General features: G+C 29.4%; 4 protein-coding genes across 4 annotated transcripts; 2 read left to right on the top strand and 2 right to left on the bottom strand.

The window, feature by feature from the left end:
• Window positions 1-498: 498 nt before the first annotated feature.
• LOC124939538 lies at window positions 499-1534 on the bottom strand. Its single transcript, XM_047480003.1, has 2 exons — window positions 1355-1534; window positions 499-903 (listed from the first exon to the last, which is right to left on the bottom strand). The coding sequence occupies exons 1-2, from the start codon at window positions 1532-1534 to the stop codon at window positions 499-501; spliced, it is 585 nt and encodes a 194-aa protein (XP_047335959.1).
• A 4250-nt stretch (window positions 1535-5784) lies between these two features.
• LOC124940499 lies at window positions 5785-7415 on the bottom strand. Its single transcript, XM_047481020.1, has 2 exons — window positions 6982-7415; window positions 5785-6278 (listed from the first exon to the last, which is right to left on the bottom strand). The coding sequence occupies exons 1-2, from the start codon at window positions 7180-7182 to the stop codon at window positions 5829-5831; spliced, it is 651 nt and encodes a 216-aa protein (XP_047336976.1). The 5' UTR covers window positions 7183-7415; the 3' UTR covers window positions 5785-5828.
• A 5607-nt stretch (window positions 7416-13022) lies between these two features.
• On the top strand, window positions 13023-14345 carry LOC124938375 (ubiquitin-NEDD8-like protein RUB2). The gene is made up of 3 exons (XM_047478799.1): window positions 13023-13220; window positions 13647-13906; window positions 14006-14345. Exons 1-3 carry the CDS (start codon window positions 13128-13130, stop codon window positions 14121-14123), a joined length of 471 nt encoding a protein of 156 aa, XP_047334755.1. The 5' UTR covers window positions 13023-13127; the 3' UTR covers window positions 14124-14345.
• A 923-nt stretch (window positions 14346-15268) lies between these two features.
• On the top strand, window positions 15269-26033 carry LOC124939537. The gene is made up of 17 exons (XM_047480002.1): window positions 15269-15650; window positions 15782-16030; window positions 16810-17118; window positions 17280-17369; window positions 17887-18345; window positions 18448-18555; window positions 19156-19286; window positions 19441-19570; window positions 20703-21051; window positions 21146-21633; window positions 21725-21904; window positions 22345-22503; window positions 22713-22787; window positions 22907-23051; window positions 23761-23933; window positions 24061-24276; window positions 25215-26033. Exons 1-17 carry the CDS (start codon window positions 15378-15380, stop codon window positions 25863-25865), a joined length of 4185 nt encoding a protein of 1394 aa, XP_047335958.1. The 5' UTR covers window positions 15269-15377; the 3' UTR covers window positions 25866-26033.
• The last annotated feature ends 252 nt before the right edge of the window (window positions 26034-26285 follow it).

The following is a 26285-nucleotide window of genomic DNA, read 5'->3' as shown; positions in this document are numbered from 1 at the left end:
TCAAGTGTCAATGTACATAAAACACCTGCTACTTCAGAGAAATAAAGAAATAAATAATGCATTTAAATCCTCTGTGGCTGGTTGGTAACCATTCTTTACAACTCCTTTAAATCCATTCTTATTTATTACTTCCATAAATAACACCGCACTTCTTCCCATCTTTCATTTCATTTTATTTTATTTAAATAATAATTAGTAAGGAAATATTCATTAACAAGTACTAAATTATTTATTGTTATGATATAGACTTTACACAGTATATAACTGTAATTATATTGTCATTTTTAGAATATACTATACATTATAATTAATACTATAGATTCTTCACTATTGCCTACCATTTTTGGGTTATATTGTGTAAATGACCAATTTTATTTGTGAAATTTATTAGTAATAGTTTTAATAAATTATATATATACTAATCATTAATTAATGCAATCTTAAATAAAACTAAATTAGATTATTTGTTAACAAATTCAAAAATACGTAAACAATATTTTATATAGACAAATTAAGATCAAAACGGGGTTTTTTCATCGCGATCGGACATCGAACAAGAGCATTGCATCGCGGACACTTTGGATTGTTCTTGGATATCATAACATAGAAGTTGCAATTTGGACAACCGGTTGCAAATGATGATAAACTTGAATCAACGTGAGATGATTTCTGATGTCCTGTAATCAAACGCTTCTTGCTCGTTTCTTTCTCGACTCTGTCTAGTGCCAACTTCACGTTGTCAAGAGTGCACACACTTTGGTAAACTGAAGTCGTCGAAACAATCCCTAAGTCGTTAATGAGTTGCTTCTTTGGAGCTATTTGGTTGCATTTCTGGTAGTTACTATCCATTGATAATGATAGAGTGCCCGGAAATTTACATATTTCTATATTGTCTTTCTCCAACTAGTTAAATAAAAAAAATATCAAATAATTAGTATATATATTTAACTTACAAATAAAAATCACAAAACATAGATAAATAAAAACCAAAACTAGATTCAGATTATATGTAAATTAATTGTAAAATACTCGTTAAAAATAACTCTAGGTTTAATTAAAATAATTTGGTCTTCCAATGAAAAATAACAAATAAAATGGACCTTTGAGAAACCTAGTACTTAAAAGAATTAAGATCCCTTGAAACTGACATGTGTGATTGTGTTGTTTATTGTGATTATTTATATTTAAGTGATTAAAATTAAATAAGCTTTGATATTTTAAGACTTAAAAATACTAAAAATAAAGAATATATTAATAACCCAACTAATAATTTAAACAAGGAATGATAAAAAAATAATAATAAATTTTGTTGGGATTTAATTTATAATAACATGATGAGAAAAAAACATTATACCTCGGTGGAAATATGTTTATTATCCTCGTCTAACGATATTCTTTCGGCGGCGGCACCACCGCCGCCGAGGAAGTCTCTAGTGATCATGGGCGGCGCCGTGGTGAACTTGGTGGTGGTATCAGCGGATTCCTTCTTATATTGATCTATGATCCGATTCATATAGCTAATATCAGTGGCCATTATAAAAATTTAATTTGAAAGCTTGATCACGAGAAAGAGATGAGAGAAATGTGACTATGGAGGATGAAGAAAGGGGGAAGAGTCTATTAATTATATATGTGAGGAAGATGAGTAAGCAATTATGATTTGGATTTACTGAAATATATATATAGTATTGATGAAGAAGAAAATTGATTGTGATAATAATAAATGAGAATATTGATGAGTGCATTAAAATATTATGGGGTTGGATGAAAGGAGAGAAAACTTGGGTCCATTAGTAATGACGGCATTAATTTCTTTTTTGTAATAGCAGTCGCAAGTTGTTCACACATTTACATCACAAATTTAATAAATCTCCTAACCTTCTCCTTAAATTTATTCATCATAATTAATAAATACTTTCTTTCATTTTTTATTTATTTATTTATTCAAGGTTGAAGTGAATGTAATTCCCACATTTATGACATTATGACTTTCACTTCAATGGTTAGTTATTGTGAGTAGAGGTGAAAACGAGCCAGACCAGCCTTGGGTAAACTAACAAAGCCCATGGGCTAAGGGAATGCAGCCCATTTAATAAAAATAAAGATGATTTTAATTAAAATGTATTAGATTTTTTTAACATAAGTGTGTAGTCTAGTGGTTCAAAATGAAAAATAAAACTTTTATTTTTTTATGAGTTCAAATTCCCCCAAAAATACATTTTTTAAACTAAAATTAGGGCATCCAAAAGTTTTTTCTTCATATTTTTCTACATGGTGATGGTCAACCCAATTCTCGAGATCGACATTAAAACGAGTCAAACTGCTCGTGAGATATTCGGTCAAATCTCGACTCGATCTTGGTTTGACTAACTTTGAGTCGATATTTTGTAATCAAGTTCAAGCTTTATATTTCTAGTTCGAGTACCTCGCGAGTAACTCATTTTATAAATATTATATTATAATATAACGTAGAAATTTAAACATCTTTCACGCATTTTCTCCCAAATTCTTAATCTCATTTACGTGAGTTTAATCTCTCAAACTCATCATCTTCTCCTTCCACATTTCTCATTTACAATAAAAGTAACAAATCAATCTTACACATTTCAGGAAAATGAGCAAATCGATCTCGAATAAAATATGTAATTTTAATTATTAAAATTTAATTTTCGATTTTTCGAGTTCGAGGTCAAGTAGTTTGAATTGTCAACGAGCCGAGTTCGAATATAAATTTTGGTACTAAATCGAGTTCGAGTATATATAATGCAAATCGAGTTCGAATAATATGGTACTTGGCTCGACTTGACTCGTTTACTCGTAACTATAAGTGATAATCGAATTATGAAACTTTGTTTTATTGGTTTTCGTATGGTTATTGAGGACTAATAGAAGTAGAAAAATATAACAAATTCAAATTTGGGGACACTCAACAACTTAACAGTAATGTTAATTATATATATATATATATATATATATATATATATATATATATATATATATATATATATATATATATATGAAATAAAATTTAATTTTTGAGGAATTTGGGCAATATGTGTTACTTGATATCTAATGGTCATGTGTTAATAAATTTATACTAAAGATTAGATTTTTTTAAATAAAAAAGTTTGAAAAGATCCCAGAAAAAATTTAAAAGTTCCAAAAAAATGTCAATGTTTTATATCAATATTATAAAAAATATAAAAGTTTTTTTTATGTTGGTTGATTTACATTACTTGTCTCAACCTTTCAAAAAAATAAAAAAAAATAAAAGTTTGAAAATCTATATCCAAACAAAAATCTAAAAGGTCCCAAAAGAAACAAAAAATGTTAATGCTTTAATAAATATGATGAAAATGATAGAAGTTTTTGATGGAGGTTGATTTGCATTTCTTCTCACTTTGCTACCCACATAATTTATACAAGTAAAGTCTCCTTTTAAGCATAGATGACTTTGAATTTGATTGATCGATTTTCAATATGATTTCATTTTACTTGTGCACTATATATTATTGTTCTAATAGAATTTTTTTGAGTTCTTTTTTATTATTGTTACATCAACAATAAAGAATCCATCACCACGAAAAGTTGAGACTATTTATAAGCACCGACAAAATCTAAATATTAGGCTATATGTAGTTCGGATGGTCAACTAGCCCAAACTGTAACAAAATCCTATAACAGTTATCTCCCCATCAGCTAGATTTTAATTTTAAATATGACTCGATCCTTATATATGCGTAATTATTTGGAATATGTCAATTGCTAGTTCCTCTTCCTCCCATTGAATGAATGCATGCCACTTATTGTCTATGATCAAAAAAAATATTTTTGGGTGATGTCAGTTCCGAAGAAAACCTGAATATAGTGTAAATGTACATGCAATTAGTTTTGGGCTCCCATCATAAATGTTTTGAGCGACGACGGCTATCCCATTAAATTGGCCCGTGGCATCATTTAAAATTAGTGTATTTTAAAAACTTCTGTTGACATACATTTTCTAATATATATATTTTTTTATGTTTTTGAACGATGGCACAACATTTATTCAATAGGACATCTGATCCTCTCTTCATTCATCTAACGATGACAAATAAACCTCATTTTTCAAGAAGGATAGAGAAACCCTTCGTCTCCTCCCTCGTGGATCCGTTATTAACATATGAATTAACTCTTAACCTCATTCTTTATTCTACAACTGATCAATCTTAGGTTGTGTTTGTTTTAGTTTCAATATTTTTATTTTTGAATTTTAGTTATTTTATAAAAACTGATTTAATCGAATAAACCGACAAGTCAATCATCAAACCGATCAATAAACTGAAATCGACGGTTTGTGATTTAGACAAACCGATCCAACGATTTGGTTGTACATTTTGGTCTATAAACCGACTGAACCGAACCGCTTACAGACAATAACTCTTTATTTGAACTAAGGAAAATTATTTTTTTATATATATTCTTAAATTCTTTTACAAGACTTCTCAAATACACTCTTTTCAATTTAGGTTAATTTTGAGCTTGGTTCTATTAGGTGGAAAATACAAAAATGGATGCAAATCCAATTATAACAAAATTGGTTAGGTTTTCTAGTTAATGTAAAAACCTCAAAATTTAGGTGAATACAATTGATCCATTATGTTAAAATCTACCAATTCAGATGAAAGTTTTCATTTATTTAAAAAGATTACAAATCCATCAAATAGCTCAAATGACACAGTGTCTTACTTAATAATTATTTATTTTAAGTTCGATTCTCAATAATTAAAATAAAACACTTTAATTAAATTATAAATAGAGAATCCAAGTACCTCCGTAGATTAGCTTGAGATTTGAAGTATGGATTAATAAGCCTTTGTGCTACATATTTTTAGCCTTTATATGTTTTTCCTTTTTTAAAATATCACAAATGTTGGTTGTATAATATATTTTGTATTGTCTTGAATTTTATTTCGATAACTTATAATTATAAATATATAAAAATGGCTTACAAAAAAGAGTAGTTGAAGAAGCATATAAAAAAAACAGAGCAACTGAAACAATGTAAAAACAGGATAGAAGAAAACAAACAAATAAATGGTTTTTCTGAGTTAAGCACAGTTAACCCTTGGGATAAAGCAGACCCATCAGAATTTTTAAAACTAAACTAATACTTAATGTATTTTTATAAATTATTAACATAAAATTATTATTAATGTAAAGTCAGTTTTTCCTTCTAAACTTGGGAGTAGTGTAGCCCCAAGGCCAGAGTCGACTCTCCTGACTCTAACCCAGAGCTCTATGGTGTGTTGTGAAATTCGGGTGAAATTCATTTGAAAGCGCTCTGAATAAAAACGAAGTCAGGGTTGTGAAGTGTCGGAAAAAAAAATGTTGATAGATATCATTGTACTTAACTACAAAAATATAACAAATGTTTTACTACATAGATTGAGAAATTTAGTATTGGAATATTAGTTATCATCCTTAATCAACTAGTCTTACCTAACATATATATATAAATAATCGAATTATGTCAAATTCGACTCTTACAATAAAATTACCAGAACCTGTATGAGTGATACTAACTTCGAACTCGAGTTACATGTTACCTTAAAAACATCTCTAAGCTAGATTGATGTTGGATTATTTATGATTTTATTGTTTTATAAGAAAAATATTGTTTAATTATATTTTAATACTATGGTTAATAAATAGAATAAAAAAGAATATATACTTAATTTATTATTAAAAAAAACTCCCTAAAATTCTTAAAGAGAAGATTAAAAAAATGATTTTGCTATAATATAGAAAGGATATATTTATATCACGCTTGTCAATATAAAATATTTTCATATGGACATGTTGAGATCAATACAATGTTTCTTCTTCATTGTCAAATTAACGGGACAATCAATAGTAGCTTGGCATCGCGGACACTTTGGATTGTTCTTGGATATCAAAACGTACATCATACAACTCGGACAGCCTGCTGCAAACGACGATGGTGTTTTTGTATAATCCTCCTCCTCGTCTTCTTTCTCAAATCTTTGTGAATTTGAATTTGTGGAAGCTGGTTTTCGCCATGACATTAAACGCTTTTTACTCGTTTCTTTCTCGACCCTTTCGAGCGCAAACTTCACCTTATCGAGTGTGCACGTGCTTTGGTAAGTGGACGGGAAGTTCTTGAGATCTAACTTGCTTTCCTCCAAGAGATTCAGCAGTTGCTTCTTGGGTGGAGAATTTTGGTTGCAATATTGGGAGCCAGGAGAGTTGTTTCTTGATATGTAGCCTTTTTCTAACTGAATTTATTACATTATATCAATTAATTAATGAATTGTTAAGGAATAATTTTATATATATAAAAAAGCTACAAATATTATTTTTTCTTTTATTTTGATCATTTTTAAATGTAATTTACTAATTTTAACTCTGAATATAGAAGCTTATTTGATATTGAATTATTACCTAATAAATTCCTTTACTTTATTTTTTATAAAATTCATAGTAAATAAAAAGTCTATCTTATTAAAAAAAATCTAATATTAAATTCAAATAATTCACTTTTTATTTTTATTTTATAAAACTGATACTTTTAAAAAATCTATTATTAAATTCAAATAATTCACTTTTTATTTTTATTTTATAAAACTGATCCTACTCTAAAATTTTCTTTTACTATTTTTTTTTATAATTTAATTCAAATTATTCTTTTTTGTTTTTTTATTGAATGGATATGATACTTTCACTTCAACTATGTAATTTTTTTACTCATATTGATTCTTTATAAAATATTTTGAATTTCTAACTTATATTTATTTTTTTCATCTAATCCAAGATTTGTTTTGAAAAGGTTCATCTAATCCAAGATTAAATGAGATTTAGAAAATATTACATTTAAAAACGGCTCAATATAATTAATCAAAGATAATATTTATAGGTAACAAAATTATACTTATATTTAAGTATAGAACTATAGAGTAATAATAGGTAACGCGACAATACCTTCAATCGATCAATATGAATCTCCCACGCAGAAGGGTCCTGCGACCGGAGGTCCAATACTCCGGTGGTGGAATCAGCGGCGGCACAGCCTCCGAGCAAGTCACGCGTGACGAGGGTCCCCGCCGACTTGTTTCCGTCGTCGCCGGATTTCTTCTTGAACTGATCTATCATCCGATTCAGATAGCCAATATCAGTAGCCATTAATTAATCAAATACTTGACGAAATAGAAATAGAGATAGAGAGAGGGATATGAATGATCATGAACATATGTGTGACATTATATATATGATAAAAAGATATGTCTGCAATTATGTTTTGGATTTTCTTGCAATAATACCGATGATGAATTGATTGTGAATGTGATAATATTAAAATGGATATTTATAATCATAAATATGGGGTTGGACGAATGGAGAAAATTGAGGGTCCGTCATTAATTACGGCAATAAATGCATTTTGGAATTGCTGATTGAATACAGCTGTTTATAACTCAATTTCAAATTATTTTAAAAAATTAATAAATTTTTCACATTTCAAATAAATCCAAGTTTTTTGACGGTTTTTATTTTACCTTTATTTATTTTTAAATTTGAAAAACTTATCATTCACTTTTATGATTAATTATAATACTATTTTTTTTGAAAATTAATTCTCTGTGTACAGTTTTGATTTCAAACCATGTACCAAAGAGTTATGAGTCAAAATAATTAAAATATTTATTTTATTATATTAAATATATTTCTGAAATTAATTAATAAGATTGTCTTTTATTACTAATTTTAATATTTAAATAACACTGGAATAAATAAAATATCTTAATATTATTATAGATTAGGTGGATATTAATTAATTTATTAAATACATTTCCTAATTGAATGATCCATGATCTCTATATTAATTTATTTATGTTAACGTTATATAGAAAATTTATTCAATTTATTAAAAGTAATAAATAATTACAAATATTATAACTGTTTTTTATAAATAGATTAGGACAATTAATTTTACAGTTAATATTAGTATTAAATAAAAATAGCATATAAAGGAAAATAAATCAATACCATTAATCTTATTAGCATGAGTATATATATATATATATATATTCTTAATTCTAAACATGGTTATTCACTAATTTTGCTTTAATTCTTAACAATACTTTTTGTATTACTGTGTTTTAATATTAAAGTCAATTAACTAAAAAATATATATTTATAATACTATCTACCCATAAAAAGAAACTCATTAAATATATTAGCAATGTCCTACGTACTTACCTTCTTTCTTATTTAAACCAAATTGTATTTAGCTTAAAACAAAATAAAAATAATTTATTAACATTTTTTTTTATAATTAAGACATTCATGATTTTATCAATTTTAAAGTGTTTATATGAAATAATTTATTGAGTCAATTTTACTTTTAGAAATTTTTAGATTATTAATATATTATAATATTGTTTTTAAATTTGTCAGGTTTATAATTTCAGGTGAGATAATTTTTAATTTGATTATTTTTATTGTTTAAATTTTGGGATATAGCTAATACTTACTAGACACGACATTATTATGACACGAAATGATGAAATGTTAACAATAAGGTTAAAGCACGATGTCAGATCAATTTTGAACCTATTGGCACAATAACACGAGTCCAAGGAGACAATTTTTTTTTTTAATTTCATTATTAAAAATGTTGAAATCAAATTTGTTCTCAATTTTATTAGTTTGAGTGTGATTGTATGGCTAGCTTTTCTTTAGAAACTTACAAGTTTTTTATACATTATCTCAACTATATAAATTTTAATTAAATTAAATAGGGAGGTACATTATCTTAGGTCCACTTTATTGGATATTAATTTCATTTCTTATTTAATACAAAATGTCACTTATTATTCAAAAATGTTTATTAATTTGTAATGGGAATATTTATTTAAGCAGTATTTCAAAATTCATTTATATATTTAATATTAGAAATCATATATACTATATAATAAAAATATTAATTAATTAATAAATAAAAATAAATATTTTCATTTTTTTTTATAAATTTACTTTAATTTTATACCATCAATACATTTTTCATTTATTTAACATCAATTTTCAATTAATAACATTAACTAACTAGTATTTTCCAACTTAATATATATTTGTAACCTCTCCCATTATATATATATATATATATATCTATATATATATATATCTATATATATATATTTATATTTATATATATATATATTTTTTAATTATGCAAAAAGGGGTACAATATATTAATTCAATTTATAAGATTTCACCCTTCATTTACATAACAATTACAAGTAATGACTATTTTTCTATGTTTTTTATACTTTCATTTTGTTATTATATTTGGATTATGAAAATTTTGTTTATTTATGTTCCATGTAATAAAAAAAATAATCTCATAATTTAAACCACTAAACAATCTCCATCTCCAATTGGCCATCATTTCCCTAAAGGAAACTAAATAATTAATTCTCATTATTTTAAACTCTCAAATTACTAGGTTCTAATTACTTATCATTATACTAATTTCTCAAATTACTTTCTATATACAAAAACAGATATGGCTTCTTTGTGTTATGTGAATTGTGATTAGGGACGGGCTTGATTTTTTTTAAAAATAATGTGAGCTTAAATAAATAACAATAATTTTCTTATAAAACAAATAAATAAAGGTAAGTTTACTATTTTTTTATTAATTAAATAAATAAAACAGTAATTATATTATTTTTTAAAAAAAATAGTACCGTATATATATTTTTTCGAGGTGGGCTGAAGACCTGCATAAATCCGTCCCTGATTGTGATAATAATTTTTATTTTATCATTTTCATAGGATTCAGTCAGTATTTGGATTAATTTAAATTCGATTATATTAGGTTGATTAAATTTTATTAAAACTTTACATTCAATTATATATTGAATAGATTAATGTATAAGATATTTGCTAATTGTTTTAGATATCCAACTATATATATCCAATAATTCATATAAATATTTCTAAACTAAATTATCAAACATTAATTACAAAAATACAAACATAATAATAATTATAATTTGAAACAATTTTTTTTATCAAACAAATACCTAAAAATGAAGTTCATATATCTTTCAAATTATTTGTATGTTATAATTTAATTATTATATTTTGAATATGAATTGTATTGGTTTAATTATTTGAATAGACACATCCTATCATAATATATTGGTTTTGTATTATATCAAAATTATATGTTTCACGGTTCAAATAGTTTTCGATTTAGATTTGGTCAATGTAACTATTGAGCGATTCATGTTGATTTAAATTAATGGCCATGCATATATTCCATATAACATATGCATGATTTATAAAATAATATTTTTGTAGTGTTAACCTGAAGATTTTTCGATATATTTAAGATATGACTTTAATAGTGTTTGTTACTTTATTTTTCTCAAATTTCTCAATATATTTGCAAACCATTTAAAATCTAAGATGCAAAAAAAATATATAATTGGCCAGGAGGTTTTTAGCTTATTATGATTGAGAAAGTTTTCTTATTTCAATTAGGGTAACATTTAATTTTCCTTCTTATACATTTTTTCTTAATCGATTAGTAGAAAATAGGTCTTCTGTAACGACTCCTAGTAACGGCGTTCGAACGCCCTTACTAATAATTTTTTTCAGTAACGGTTATATTAAGCCGTTACAATTATCTGTTCATTAGTAACGGTTATATAAATCGTTACAGATAAGGAGGGAAATTAGTAACGGTTTCGGAAACCGTTACAGAAAGCGAGCCGTCTTTTCAACATATCTATAGTATCTGTAACGGTTATTGAGAACGCCGTTACAGATAAGACTTCGTAAATGTATTTGTTATGGATATCTGTAACGGTTGTTAGAAAACCATTTAACCATTTTAATTCTAAGATGTAAAAATAAATAATGAGAATGATTGGCTCTAAGGCTTTAAACTTGAATGCGATTTACTAAGTTGTATTGTTTACTAAGTTTTCTTGTTTTATTTTGATGGTTGGATTTAATTTTGTTTCTTATATATATTTTTTTGCTTGAAGTTCTAACTTTTATTAAAATATACTTTAATATAGAAGTTTATATATTCATTAAATATTATATAGCTTATATAAAAAAAAAAAAATTGGGCCTAATCTGTATCTTGAAAAAAAAAGTTAGGTTTTACTTGATTCTATTATAAACAAATTTATTTTATAGTTCAATTTATTTATTAAGTTTTTTTAATTTTTTTTTTTTGAGAAATATAATATTATAAAAAAAAAAAGTTGTAAATTGGTTAATAGATTTATAAAATAATTTAAACTTTAGGTTTAAATAATGTAAATACTTTAAAAAATAATTTATTCTGAAAGTGAGTAAACCTTCTTTGGGTGGCCCTCTGCCAAGCTGACTAAGTATATGATAGGACCTGACATAATAAATGTTAAAACAAATGAAATAATATATTTTTCTTTTATAAAATTTTCAAATTTATGTTTAAAAAAATATAGAAAATTAAATTTACAAATAATTTAATAAAAAACTCAATTATAAAATTATACTTATTTTTATTTTCAGAGAAAATGATATATATATATATATATATATATAAATTTCATTAATTTTTGTGAAAAAAAAAATATTTAAACATAACGATAAAACATGAAATTAAAAGAAAAAAAGAAAAAATAATAGTAAAAAAATGGTACTCAATACGTTATCGAGATCGTAAATTCTCGAGAAAAATGATTAACTCCCTGACAAACTTTACTCGTTTTCTGAACGAATCTAAAAAAATGTTGTAATAATAATATTATGAATTTTACGCATCGGATCATTGAAAGTTTAACAATTTCTTTCCAACCATATAGTTTATAAAAATTAATTGGAATGATGACTCAAATATGTAGGTTTGACATGTCAGCCGCATCAATCTAAATTTTCCATCAACTACTAAAATTTTAATCTACTCAATTTAAAAAATGACTAATAAATAGGGCTATGTAAAAAAACCGACAACTAAACTGATAACTTATTATTTTCATTCTACCTGTTTCTCGGTTAATCAGTTTTAACAATTCGATTTACGACTGAACTATTTTTCTACCGGTTTAATCGATAATAATTTAATTATATATTTATATTTTATAATTTATATTAATTAGTTCGTAAATATTAGATATATTATAAACAGTTAATAATATATTAGTTATTTTTAAATTTTAAATTATAATTTGTATAGAATTATTTTAAGAAAATTTAATTTATATAGTTATTACTTTAAAAATAAAGACACTTAAAATATATTATATTGTTAAAATAATATAATATAATATATTATAATATATTTTTAAATTTATTTATAAAATATATTATATTATAACAATAATATAGTATAGTATAAACAAAAAGATGGAGAATAACTTAATATGACGGTTCAAGTAAGATTTTGATAAAAAAATATTTAATAAATTTAATACATAATTTAAAAAATCTTTAAAGTTGAATTATTGATTAAACCCGATTAACCAGCCAAAACGAATAGAATCATACCCACCCGATAAAATCAATAACAAATCTATTAATCAAATTTTAAAATAAGTGGTAACCGATTGAAAACTCTACTAATAGATTAAAATCAGATTGAATTTTCATATAAAATGTTTGTTGTGCTAATTTTTTAAATTAATAAAAAGTTACTTAAAACAAATAAAATAATATATTTTATTGTATAAAATTTGCAAATATATGTTTATAGAAAAAAATATAAAAAATATTTTGTTGAAATAACTCAATTATAAATCTATACTTGATTTTATTTTTCAGATAAAATGATATATTTTCTCAATATTGTTGCCTAACATAAATAAAATAAAATAAAATAATGGAACAATAATATTATTGACTACATTATAAATAAACCACAACTTGTAATGAAAAACATTGTAATAAATAAAAGCCCAATATTATAGTAAAAGTCGAAAATATATAAATAAGGGCCCAATATAATTTATCAACCGATTGGGGTTGCGTGGGAACGCAGTTGAACTATCGAAGTCAGGTTTATTCCCTCTCTATCTCTCCTTCCTTCTAGTTAGTATTCTTCAGATTTCTCTTTCTGGGCGGCAGACATGCAGATCTTTGTGAAAACCCTCACCGGAAAGACGATCACTCTTGAAGTGGAGAGCAGCGATACCATTGATAATGTCAAGGCCAAGATTCAGGTATATATGTTATCTATATACACGGATCTTTATCACCCAAAGAATATTAGTTTAGTTCTTTTGTTCATTGTTTCAAAACTTGTTGATTTGGGTCGCGATTTCATTCCATTTGTGGGTTCTTGGGTGTTTCTGTTAACTTGTTAGTTCTCTTGATTGGTATTATGTGATTGGAATTAGTTATTGTTCAAAGCCTGTAGTTGAAATTGAAAATTGTATCTGTTTTAGTGAATCTATGGTTCTTGTTGTTGAAATACCCATTTCTGGAATTCTATTGTTCTTGAATATAGATTGGAGAAAAATCTGTAATAAATAAAGGGTTTTGACCAAATAGTTTCTTAAAAATGATTTGTTTCAATCCAAGATATATTGGTAAGAACTAAGAACAACCTCTAATTGGATACGAAACTTTATATGATGTTTTTTCAGGACAAGGAAGGGATCCCTCCGGATCAACAAAGACTGATTTTTGCTGGAAAACAACTCGAGGATGGCCGAACACTTGCTGACTATAACATCCAGAAGGAATCGACATTGCATTTGGTTTTGAGGTTGAGGGGTGGGACTATGATTAAGGTGAAGACACTAACTGGGAAAGAGATAGAAATTGATATTGAACCGACAGATACTATTGATCGCATCAAGGAAAGAATCGAGGAGAAGGAAGGGATTCCTCCTGTGCAGCAAAGGTTTGTATTTTTATCAGTTTATTACAAAATATACCAATCAACTATTCACAAGTAGAGTAATATATAGTTGTCTTTTCCTTTCCTTTTCGATTTGTTCAGGCTAATCTATGCTGGGAAGCAGCTTTCGGATGACAAAACTGCCAAAGATTATAACATTGAAGGTGGATCTGTACTCCATCTCGTGCTTGCCTTGAGAGGTGGTGGTGGTTATTTTTGAATGGAAGCAAATCGAAAAATTTCACAAGAACTTGAGCTGTTTGTTTAACTACACCACTTGGAGAACAACTGCATTAATTAATGTATAAACTTGGTTTGACCAATTTGCCAGAAATATAGGACAATGTTCATCCAATTTTCTCTTTTCCATGACTTTGATAATTGCTTTGGAGCTTCTAGCTCTTTACTCTCATATGATATGAAGGTTCTATTTCTTTGGTTATTGCTTATTTTTTATTCTTCTTTTGTTACAATATAGTATTCTGTCCAAAAATTCAGCACAATTGCTTTGTTTATGGTGACCAAAATAGGGTATCTGAGTTTATTGTGCTATGAACCTCCACTTTATTTCAGATGTTTTCAATTTTCAATGAGAATTCTACATGAGAGAGACAAAAAATTAAGATTATTAGCTCAAATCTTCTCATATTTTTTTAAAGTGTATCATGTACTTAAAAATTGTTTAATCATAACGACAAAGCATTATAGAGTTCGTAAGTCTTCGAGAATGCGATTAACTCCCCGATTTGCTTTTTAAAACGTATCTCACAAAATGTCTTAATAATAGAATTATGAATGATACAAATACGATTATTGAAAATTTATGAATAATACGATTATTGAAAATTTATGAATAATACGATTATCGAAAGTTCGACAATTTTTTTAAAAATCAGATAGTTTATAAAAGATGATTGAGATTGTAACTCAAATATGTATCCATGTAATACTTCACAAAAGATTTTAGATAATACAAAATAAGTGAGTTGTCGATTCAATATTTGTGTGACATATACGACTAATCATATTCTTATATTATTTTATTATATGGATTTCAATTTTCATGGTGGTCAACTTGAATAAAATTTATAAAGATAAAAAAAAGTTAAAATTTAAGTAATATATATTTTATCATTCCATAAAAAAGTGTAAAAAAAAAAAGTATAGTTAAAATTTATATTATATCTTAATTTTATATAACAAACAAAAATATGATTATTATTACTCTTACTAACATAGCTGTCTCCATTTACATTTTTATTAGTCATCTAAGTTATTATAACTATATTATAAGTAGTAATTCAATGAAAATTATATAATATAACTGTTATTTAACACTAGGTATTTAATTATTGATACTAGTTTAACAAAATTCGAGGTTATATAGACATTTTTAAAGACTATTAGAAACTTTATTATACTATTACAAAAGTTCAGGGGTTCTTTTTACTATATTCTTTTGTATGTAACAAATATGGAACAAGGTTTTTCTTATAGAAGAGTTGAACTTTCGAAGCCTCGAGCTCCTTCGCGCGCTCCAATGGCTGAATTGGCTTGCTCAAACATGGAAGAAAAGCATAGCTTTACTGACGATGAAGCACGGACTCGGAATTTTTCGGAGTTGAAAACCTACTGTGTAGAACTGTTGAGTTTGATGCAGAATTCGAAGAAGAACTCTCCTGCTCTTTCTCAGCTTCGTCAGTTTATTTCTCGCTGTTCTTCCGATGATCTTCAGCCTTTCTTTGAGTGAGTTATTTGCTTTCTAGTAATTATATTTGTTGATTTATTCATCATATTATTACACAAATAATGATTTTATGTTTGAATGTAGTTTATGTTTGCCTTTTCCTCATCCGAATTTGAAATCCTTATATATAGCTTAAAGTTTGGGTATATTCTGGTCATTTATGTGTTTCGTTTGTTGTCCATTATTGCAGCTATGCATTGTTACCTTTGCTGCTTCTGTTTGATGCGGCTGTCATTTCTAGATCTCCTCCAAAAGGTGAGGAATCTGAATTACATGATCTCTCAAAAAAGCAACATAAGGTTCACGATGCTGTTGCTGAAGGTGTTGTTCATTGCTTGGCGGAACTTTTAGGAAAATGTTCTTTGGCATCCGTGGATCAGGTAGTACATTTGATTTCTATTGGAGTTCTTTCTTTTAGGTGACTGGATTCTATAAGGTGTTTTCCTTTCTCCTTTGTCATGTTTGTATAACATTCTCTTATTCGACTATTTACTTTGATAGCTTGATTGTACTTTTCATGTTTGTTAAGTGAAGTCTTTCCATAGAAAAATGTTGGTACTTGCATTGATGAAACGGGTGGTTGCGAAAGCCCAATTTATGAAGCTTCTTATTTGAAAGTTGCAGAGCGTAATTTTAGTCCTGGTTGACTATGGTGTTCTATTAGTGCTTACTTTTGTTCTATTGTGCATGATATTATCTCTGAAAAAAATGTGGAACATGTTTGTGTTTGGAACTGTTTTAATCTGCTTAATAAGTGAGACTGTGGGAGTCACATTAAGTAGGTTGTGTAGGTTTATAATTATTATGATTTAATGTTTTTGTTACATTAATAGTTTCCATCTAGTTTATTCATTCAACGTGGCTTGATGGTTGGATTGTTCAATGAACAAGACATTGTTTGTGTTATTAGAAGTCACAATTGCAGCACCTTTATCTGTGCAATCTCTTAACATTTTGAAATGAATAATAATCCATCCCGAGAGCTTGCTTAAATACTTTAACTGGTTTAATTAATTTCGAGGATTCTCTTTGAGTCACATATTATTTTTCTCGCATGTGGGATACCTGGCCTTCCATAATGGGCTAGCTGCACTAGGGTATTTGCTCGTTCCTTTCAAGATGTATCATGTCCCAATTTATGCCTTCTATTACAATGCAGATGATTGTAATACTGAAGAAATTGACATCTGGATTAATGCTTTCTCCAGCTGAGGCATCAGAAGAGTTTCGTGAGGAGGTCATCAGGTGTTTTAAGGCATTGCTTCTTAGTTTACGTCAGTGCTCTGACAGGTCTTGTTCATGTAGAGGGACTAATGGCTTGCCCTCACTTTTAATGAGAAAAGATTTGCCTTGTAAGCTGGTTGAATTTCCACAAAATGATTTAGGAGCAGACAAATGTCTTGTTGCTTTTCTTCATTCGCAAAATGCTTCTGCTGCTGTTGGCCATTGGCTATCTCTTCTTCTTAAGGTATCTTTTCAACTTGTACTATCACTAACATGTTGATGAGGCACTCTTTTCTTTTGCTAATTGTTGAGGTACTCTCGTCGTTCACATTTTTTGTTATTGTTTCTTGCTGTTTTTCTTACTTTTATAAATTTGTGTATGACTAATTTGTATGCCATGTAAAGGCTGCAGATATTGAAGCTTCGAGGGGTCACCGAGGTGCTGCAAGTATTCGTGTAGAAGCTTTTATGACACTTCGAATACTCACTGCTAAGGTAATCTGATTTTTTTTTATCTTTAGCCTACTAGATGTTTATCTTGCTATGGTTCAGTTAGAGATTCCATTTTGTTCCTCTCTCAAGAGAAAGGAAAGAGGAGATAAAAAGGAAGATTAGAGTTCCTAAACTGTAAGCAGTCAAGTGTTTCATTAAAAACATGATTTAAAACTAGATATCACTACCTTACAGAAAACTTATAAGGATTTGAGTAGATATTTAAGCCATGGATACAAATTGTATTGCACTTTCTCTCCACAGGAGGAATAACAAGAATTACACATAATCAATGTTGTTTAAGTCCATATGATTGTTCCTCTTACTCCAAGAAATATAAAGTCCTTGTTTTTTATTTTGCTCTTATAGATTTAAGCAACTCAAGCTGCTCAATTTGCTGATAAAACTGTAGAGCTTATACAATAGAGTGTTTAGAAGAAATTCAATCTTCATGCAATAGTTAAACATAAAGAAGCCATGATATTATTTTCTGTTGACTGTTTTAGTTGTACTCTTGTAGGTTGGTTATTCTGATGCACTTGCCTTCTTTTTACCTGGCGTTGTCAGCCAGTTTACCAAAGTTTTGTATGTTGCCAAAACAATGAGCAGTGGGGCTGCTGGAAGTGCAGAGGCAGTTGATCAAGCTGTTAGAGGCTTGACAGAGTTTCTTATGATAGTTCTGGAGGATGATGCAAATTTATCTGCTCTTGATAATCCTGGAAAAGGCGGGAATAAGGATGGATCTATATTATCATACCTTGGGGAAATGAGACAACTGTCCTTAAGAAATCAAGATGTGGGGGTAACAGTGTTGGAAGATTCAACTAACCTTCAGGAGAACAACATTACAAAGTTTAACTTGAAGGGGAGTGTTGATTTGAGCAATTTGAGTGGACATTTTCAAGCGAGTCGTACAAAGGAATGGGTTGCTAAAACTTCTGCTAATGTAAATAAGCTATTGACGGCAACTTTTCCACGTGTATGTTGTCCTGACCATTTATGTCTGCTACATTTCATTTTGTTCTTTTCCCATGACGATTTATTATACTTCAGTTGCTAATCCTTGAAGTGTTTGGAGCAGTTATGCATTCATCCTTCCAAGAAGGTGAAACAAGGGCTTGCTGTTGCCATAGGAGGACTTTTGTCCAAGTGCAATTATACTCTGAAGGATAGCAGAATGATGCTATTGGTAAGTTAGATGAAAACAAGTCCATAAAACACTTTAAATTAGTTTATCTGAAAAAAAAATGCCTTCATGTGTGCATATTATAGCATGTAAGATGTCTTTAGTGCAGTACTACAAAAGGAAAAAAAAGAGGATCCTCTTTTTTCTGAATGATCCTTGGGTAACATTGCAGTCACTTTTTGATTCAATACAGCACTTTCAGACCCTGTTGTGAGAATCTTTTCTTTTGACGGATATTTGATCCTCCCTCTTATGCATTTTGTTGTAGTAGGAAATATAGAAGGTAAGATGTGACTAGATTCTCAGAAATTAACAGTAAGGTAGACAAGAGAGAGATGAGGGGAAAGACTCTTGATTGAATTAGGGTAAAGGAGCAGATTCTGTGTTCCTTTCCAACATTTAGCATTGTCCTTTTCATTTGTATACCTTCAGAAGCTGATTTTGTTTTCTCAATCATTGCGCTCCAGTCAGCTATATTATATGCTGTCTTTTTATTCTAAAGAGGCATGAAGCTTCTCTGTGTGGGGCTATGATCATACAAATTTTTTTGCTTTTATTTTTCCTTCTAAAATATTAACATAACTTTTCTTAATAAAAATTCAGGAATGTTTATTTGTTTTAGCTTGTGATGATTTTGAAGAGGTGGCTTCAGCTGCACAAGCATTCCTAGCATACTTATTTTCATCAAGTAGCAAACATGATATCCATTCTGACTTTGCTGAGACCTTTTCCAGGTTACCATTTTTTTTCATTCCTTACAAGTAATGAATAATGTAAACATGTGATTAGAAGCTTTATAAAAAGAGTAACCTATGTATTTTGCTTTTCAATCTGGAAAGGGAATAACCTTACGCTTACAGGTTTTGGATTTTTTTAAAATGTAAACAGGATTATTGAAAGGCTTCCAAAGGTTGTTCTGGGAAATGATGAATTAGCTGCATTAGCAGAGGTCCGGAAACTAATGACATTAATTTACTTTGCTGGACCTCAACGTGTGGCAAACCTGCTCCAGTCTCCTGTATGTACCTCATGTCTAGTAATGAGTTTTATTCACGGTTCTATAGATGTTTTATGTCAATTTTTGCATTTTATATTGAACTAGTTAGTACCTGGGCGATGCACATTATTGTTTAATAATTTTTAGGTATATGAATAAATTAATATATTATAGTCATTAGTACTTTTTGTATTAGAACCTTGTGAAACTTTAAGAGTTCAATGTTTAATGTGAATAAATAAAATAACAAGTTAAAAGGATTATTTGAATTTGAGCACATCTCTCTAATTCAAGGGCCGGGCAACCCCACTCCCTATGTGTCAATCACTATTGTTTTAAATATTTTTCTTTACCCAAACCAAGTTGGGTGTGCTCTAATGTGTTTCTTCTTCCTAGAAGTACTGATATTTGTCATGTAATATACTATTCATAGGTTGATATTAAATAATAATAAATTGTATTAATCATATATAATTAAATTTTTAAGTAAGTTATATAATATAATACTATTATTTCAAACTCATCGAGGATATAACTTTTTGTTAATTTTTAATATTCAAACCTAACAACGAGAGAAATATATTACCTCACGTAATTGTAACGCCCCTCTCTAAGCTAAATTTTTTATTGTGATTTTAACATCTCTATTTCATCACATTTAATAAGATAAAACCCTTCAACTTTTGTTTAAAAAGGTACATCTCTATTAATTTGAAAATAAAGAATAAACAAAATCCGGGCCATCTCTAATATTTGTCCTTAATTCAAAGTAGAGAAGTTGATGAGCTAAATTTAATATATTACATTTAATACACTAAAACCCATAGAAGTAAAGCCCTTGAGTAATACTAAAAATAAATACATTGTCATTATATAATTAAAAGAATTCCACTGTCACAAAAACTCCATTTCAGTTTTGAGCCACTCTTATAGACTGCTGGTTCATGTCAATCTCTTTTTTATATCCTATGTAACCTTTGAATTCACATACTGTAGGCTTCTACAATAACTTCTGCTTGACCTCTGCTAATCTTATCTGTTTTGATGTTTGAGGTTGAGGTCCTTGAGTAGTAACTCTTTTTGTTGAGTTTGAACCCAATATTTATAGTAACCAGTGCTAAGTTATGGTCTTATTTTCACCATGAATGTTCAGGTGACAACTGCACGATTCTTGGATGTCGTTTCACTCTGCTTAAGTCATAGTTCAGCATTTGCGGGTTCTCTTGACAGAGTTGTCATGACAAGACCTTCAACAACAGGATACCTTCACTCCATAACTGAGATGACTGGTAGCATTCGCCAAGTTGTCGTAGATGTTACTCCTGAAGATACAAAGTTTCAAGCTGCTCAAATGAAAGGAATACGTTACCCCTTCAAAAACAGTATGCAGGAAGAATATGAGCTTCCACACATACCACCTTGGTTTTATAATGTTGGCAGTGACAGATTATATCAAGCCCTTGCTGGAATTCTCAGACTTGTAGGCGTATCATTGATTGCAGGTTCTGAGCCTACAATTCATCAAACAACTATGTATGCAAACCTCCATTTCTCATATCTACCTTACACTAGATTTTTGTTTTTGTTTTTGCTCAGATTCTCCACATGTGTCAGAAATCACTGATATTCCTCTGGGCATCTTGCAAAAACTGGTTAATGAAGTGAGAATGAAGGAACATAGCTGGCAATCTTGGTATAAGAGAACTGGCTCAGGACATCTTGTACACAGGGCTAGTACAGCTGTATGCATATTAAATGAGATAATATTTGGCATATCAGATAAAGCTGTTGATGGTTTTTCCGAGATGTTTCAAAGGCCATGGGAGGAAATGCAGGAATGGCATAATAACGCCCCATATTGCAAATCTGAATATCTCAATCATTGTGCATCGAATTGGAAGGTTTCTGATCACAAAGGCGCAAGAAATCGCTTAGTTGATTCAATTGGAAAGATACTTCACGTGTATCTTTCAGTTGAACTGTGGTCTCTTCCTCTAGGGCATGAATCATCTCTGCAGCAACCTGATAGTGAAGATGGAGATGTTTCATTACACTTATTTGATGATGCTGCGATGCTGTGTCAGGAAAGATACAGTTTTCTCTCTTATAGTCCCTTGTCTAACAATAAAATTATTTGGATCAATGTCTTGATGATGGTGATGTTCATTTGCACAGGTTGTCATTGAGGGGATAGGCATTTTCAGCATGTGCCTGGGCAAAGATTTTTCCACATGTGGATTTCTTCACTCATCGCTTTATGTGTTGCTTGAAAATCTTATTTGCTCGAACTTCCACATAAGAAGAGCATCCGATGCTGCATTGCATGCCATTTCTACATCATTGGATTATCCAACAGTAAGTAGGCAATATTTGGAAACTATTATTTTGTCAAAATCCCGAACTTGACAAATCACCATAATTAAAATTGAAAGTGTTTTTTTTTTGTTTGATATACGATTTTTTTTGGATCATGATCTTAAGTGTGTAACTTTTTGTTTCTTTGATTTGGTATACAAATTATTTTCTTGATGATGATCTAAATTAGACTGTAATATTTATTTCATTTCTAAATCATTGGATTATTTTTTGGATCATAATCATATTATTTTTTGGATCCTCTCAAATTATTATTTTTTAAAATCATTGTCATTTTTGGCAAATATAAAAAAATGTAGATATTTCAGATCATTGTCAACAAGAAAAGAAGTTGGTAACAAAACAGCCCATTGATGTCAGTTTGTTTTAATTTTAAGATTTCTTACTTACAGATTATTGGTATTCTGTATTTATTGCAGGTAGGACATTTAGTATTGGCAAACTCAGACTATGTAATCGATTCCATATGTCGACAGTTACGCAATCTGGATCTTAATCCGCATGTACCAAATGTCCTTGCTGCGATGCTTTCTTTTCTCGGAATAGCTCATAAAATCTTGCCACTTCTGGAGGAGCCGGTAAATCTATGCATTGCCGATGTTAATTGTAGAACCATATAACCATTCATCATGTCATTTATTTATTTCGGAAGTACCTTTGTTCATTTTTAAGTGCCAACTTCCTCATTGTACTTTATTTTTAAAATTTCGGGATGGGCATGGGATTTTTTCAACTTTCTGTTTGATGAAGTGTATTGTCAACACGCTAAAAGGATGGTCTTGTGCAGATGCTCACTGTTACTCAGGAACTGGAGGTTCTTGGCCGAAGTCAACACCCAAACCTGACTATTCCCTTTCTGAAGGTCTTATCTAATACCATATTTTAGTCATCCAATGTTAAAATATAGTTCTTGTTATTCCTTTATGTATTTCCATTTCATTCTGTCTATATGATCAGAGAGTTCAAAAACTTCTTAAGCAGGCTGTGGCTGAAATAGTGAAGGCATCAGAACGTGAAGCTCTGTTATTACCTCCATTAGCAGGCCATTTTTGTGAAGTGGTGAAGCATAAGATGTCTTGTGTAACAAAGAGCTATGATGATGACATCACGTCTTCCTGTGAGCCAGGTAAGTGCAAGATGCTCTTTTTTCTTTTTAATTATTATTGAAAGGTTAACATTTATAGCATTAAAAAGTAGTGAAACGCGAAATGCGTTAATTTTTTACTTACATAAAGCAGAAAGGAAAAAAAATCAGACAAACATAGCAAAAAGAGAAAAGATTAAATTTCGATCAACTAAAAGAAGTCATATCATGTGCAAAATGCTCTCTATCAGTCCTTTACGAGTATTTTCCACTTGAATATGTAACAACTTCTATTTGACGCAATTAGGAGAACATTTGAAGGAAAGACTCTCAACCAAGATATAATTAAAGGATTATTTTTCACTTCATTCTTATCGTTTTTAAAGGGTGGGAACGTCTCTGGTTGGAAGGAAGTCTTTATCATCGTCGATGAAATGATCAATAATTAGTTTGTGTTTTTGTTAATATTTGTTTATGTTATTTCACATAGACAAATTTTGGTGTACATAAATAATACAATTACCTTAAAGAAAATTGTATTGAGATAATAATTTAATAAGTTTGTCTAAGTTATGTTTTCTCTAGAGAATAAGAAAAAACTCTGGAAAAAAAGTACTCGTGTTGCACTATTTATTTCTTGAAAAAAAGTACATATAAATATTTCTAATGTAGCAAGTTTTTATGACATTCCTTAAAGTTAAATCTCAATCTTTCTCATTTACCTGTCTTTGTAATTTATGTGTCACTGCAGATGATAGGAGTACATCTATAGAGGAATGGGAGAGTATCTTATTCAAGTTAAATGATTCCAGAAGATATAGAAGAATTGTCGGATCTGTATCTGGTTCTTGTTTGACAGCTGTAACTCCACTTCTCGCTTCACTTGATCAAGAAGTTTCTTTACTAGCTTTGAATATAGTTGAGGTATGTTTCTATTTTTACACATATTTAGAATCATCCCTCCTTTGTTCCATGTTGATTGCCATTCTTCATTTCTAGCCAACGATGTTGTTGAGAATTACATATCTATTGACCTACATGTATATTCTAGAATGGAATTTCAGCACTTGCTAGTGTTGAAGAGGCATACAGGCACGAGAAGGAGACCAAAGAGGCATGTGAGACAGCGTTTGAATGCTGCTCATTTTATAATCTGAAGGATACTTTGGATACATCAGAGGATGTAAATGATGAAAATAGACTGCTTCCCGCAATGAACAAAATATGGCCTTTCTTGGTTTCATGTTTTCGGAATAGAAACCCATTGGTAAGTGATTGTTTGCAATTCTTTACTTTGGAATTCTTTTTATTAGCATTAATCAAGATTATGTCCCATTTGGAAACACTTATAAATTATGTTTATGTATTGAGTCCCTATGAGAAACAACTAAGGCCTTTTTCGACGTGTGAATAACCCATTATCCAATGAACCTACTCATCATCAATCATATTGTTCAAATAATCAATCAATATACACACTATTTCAATTTTTTTTTAAAATTATATACTTATATACCTAATGTCTTTTTACCTAAATAACCCTCATTTTCAATAATCTACATCAAAGTTATTTAGAAATAAGCATTTGTTATTCAAATAACCCTAGATCAAAGATGGCCAAATAAAATTTTGATTCTATCATGACCAGGTTTAGTTTCCAAACATAATACCATTTGGAAACAATAAATGTATTTGAATCTGGATTTAGATGAGAAACCGTCATTAATTTCTGATATTGTGTATGACTATGTTCTATTTCCAAAAGCATATGGGATACCTAACACAAAAAAGTGTTTTTTCAAAGAAGTTTATTGACATTTTCTCATGTACTTCTGAAAGTTTTCCCAAAAGATTGCATTATGTTATTCCAAACATGAAGACTTAAACTTTTTTTTTGAGAACGCTAAGTTCCGTAACTCCTTTGGAATTCGAATAATTCCCGGGTTAAGCACATAGCTGCAAACACACTCAACCAATTTAACCAGACGAGTTCGAATAATCCCTTGGTTAAGCACATAGCTGGGAATATCTATCTCTTTTTTGCCGTTAGTTTAGAAGATGGGGATGACTGGGGATATTCACCTCTTTTTGCCGTTAGTCTAGAAAATGGAGACTTTACATAAGAGCTATAAGATAATACTGATATATTTAGCATGTTTCTTCCTATTTTAAAGTTTTAACTTTCATTCATGATTGTAACGACAGGCAGTTAGGCGATGCTCAAGCGTGGTAAGCAACGCAGTTAAAATCTGTGGAGGAGACTTCTTTGTTCGTCGCTTCCGCACCGATGGCCCCGAATTCTGGAAACTTCTCACAACATCTCCGTTCCATAAGAAGCTGAAGTCAAAAGATGAAAGTGCTCCCTTGCAACTTCCCTACAGGCGTAGCATCCTCTCTTCAAACGATAATATGGCAGAGGGTTCAACCATCAAAGTCCAGTCTGCTATACTAAACATGATAGCTGATTTAGCTCGGGATAAGAGAAGTGCTTCAGCTCTTGAAGCCGTCCTGAAAAAGATCAGCGGTATCGTGGTGGGAATAGCGTATAGTGGGGTCACTGGTCTGCGTGAGCCAGCTATAAACGCCTTAGTAGGACTTTCGTCCATAGACTCCGATCTTATTTGGCTTCTCTTATCAGATGTTTATTATTCAAAAAAGAAAGAGTTGCCTTCACCACCTCCCAACCACGATTTTCCAGATGTTTCTAGAATATTGCCCCCGCCTTCTTCTCCAACTGAGTATCTCTACGTTCAGTATGGCGGGCAGTCCTACGGTTTTGACATAGACATCTCTTCGGTGGAGACTGTCTTCAAGAAATTGCATGCCTTGGTTTTTACATCACAGGTATACTTATAAACACGATGGTACCAAATTTATGAATCTTGATCAGATTATGTTGAGAATTAAATTTTGTAAGAGTGACAGATTTCAGGATCCAATACAGGAACACAAATTATATGTACAGTTTATTGAGAAGGGAAATTATAATTTGATTCTATTTATATGAAGGCATCATTTACATTACATTATATATTAGTTTATTTTAAGAACTATTTAGAGGAGAAAAGTTAATATTTTTTGCTCCTATGGGTCGTTTTGCTCCCTTTATCCTTTGGGTCGGGTTGATTACTACCATACATACGTGAGGTCACCCAATGGTTCTCGAAAGGGTCTATTTTATTTCTTGAGTCTGCAGACGGTTGGATTTCTGAGATTTTTCGTCATCGACCAAATATTCATCATCAATGTTTTGACTTTTGAGATTTTTTACTTTCT

Source organism: Impatiens glandulifera, chromosome 5, assembly GCF_907164915.1.
Source record: "Impatiens glandulifera chromosome 5, dImpGla2.1, whole genome shotgun sequence".
Taxonomy (NCBI): domain Eukaryota; kingdom Viridiplantae; phylum Streptophyta; class Magnoliopsida; order Ericales; family Balsaminaceae; genus Impatiens; species Impatiens glandulifera.
The sequence above is the reverse complement of the archived record's forward strand: the minus strand, read 5'-3'. Positions and strand labels throughout refer to the sequence as shown.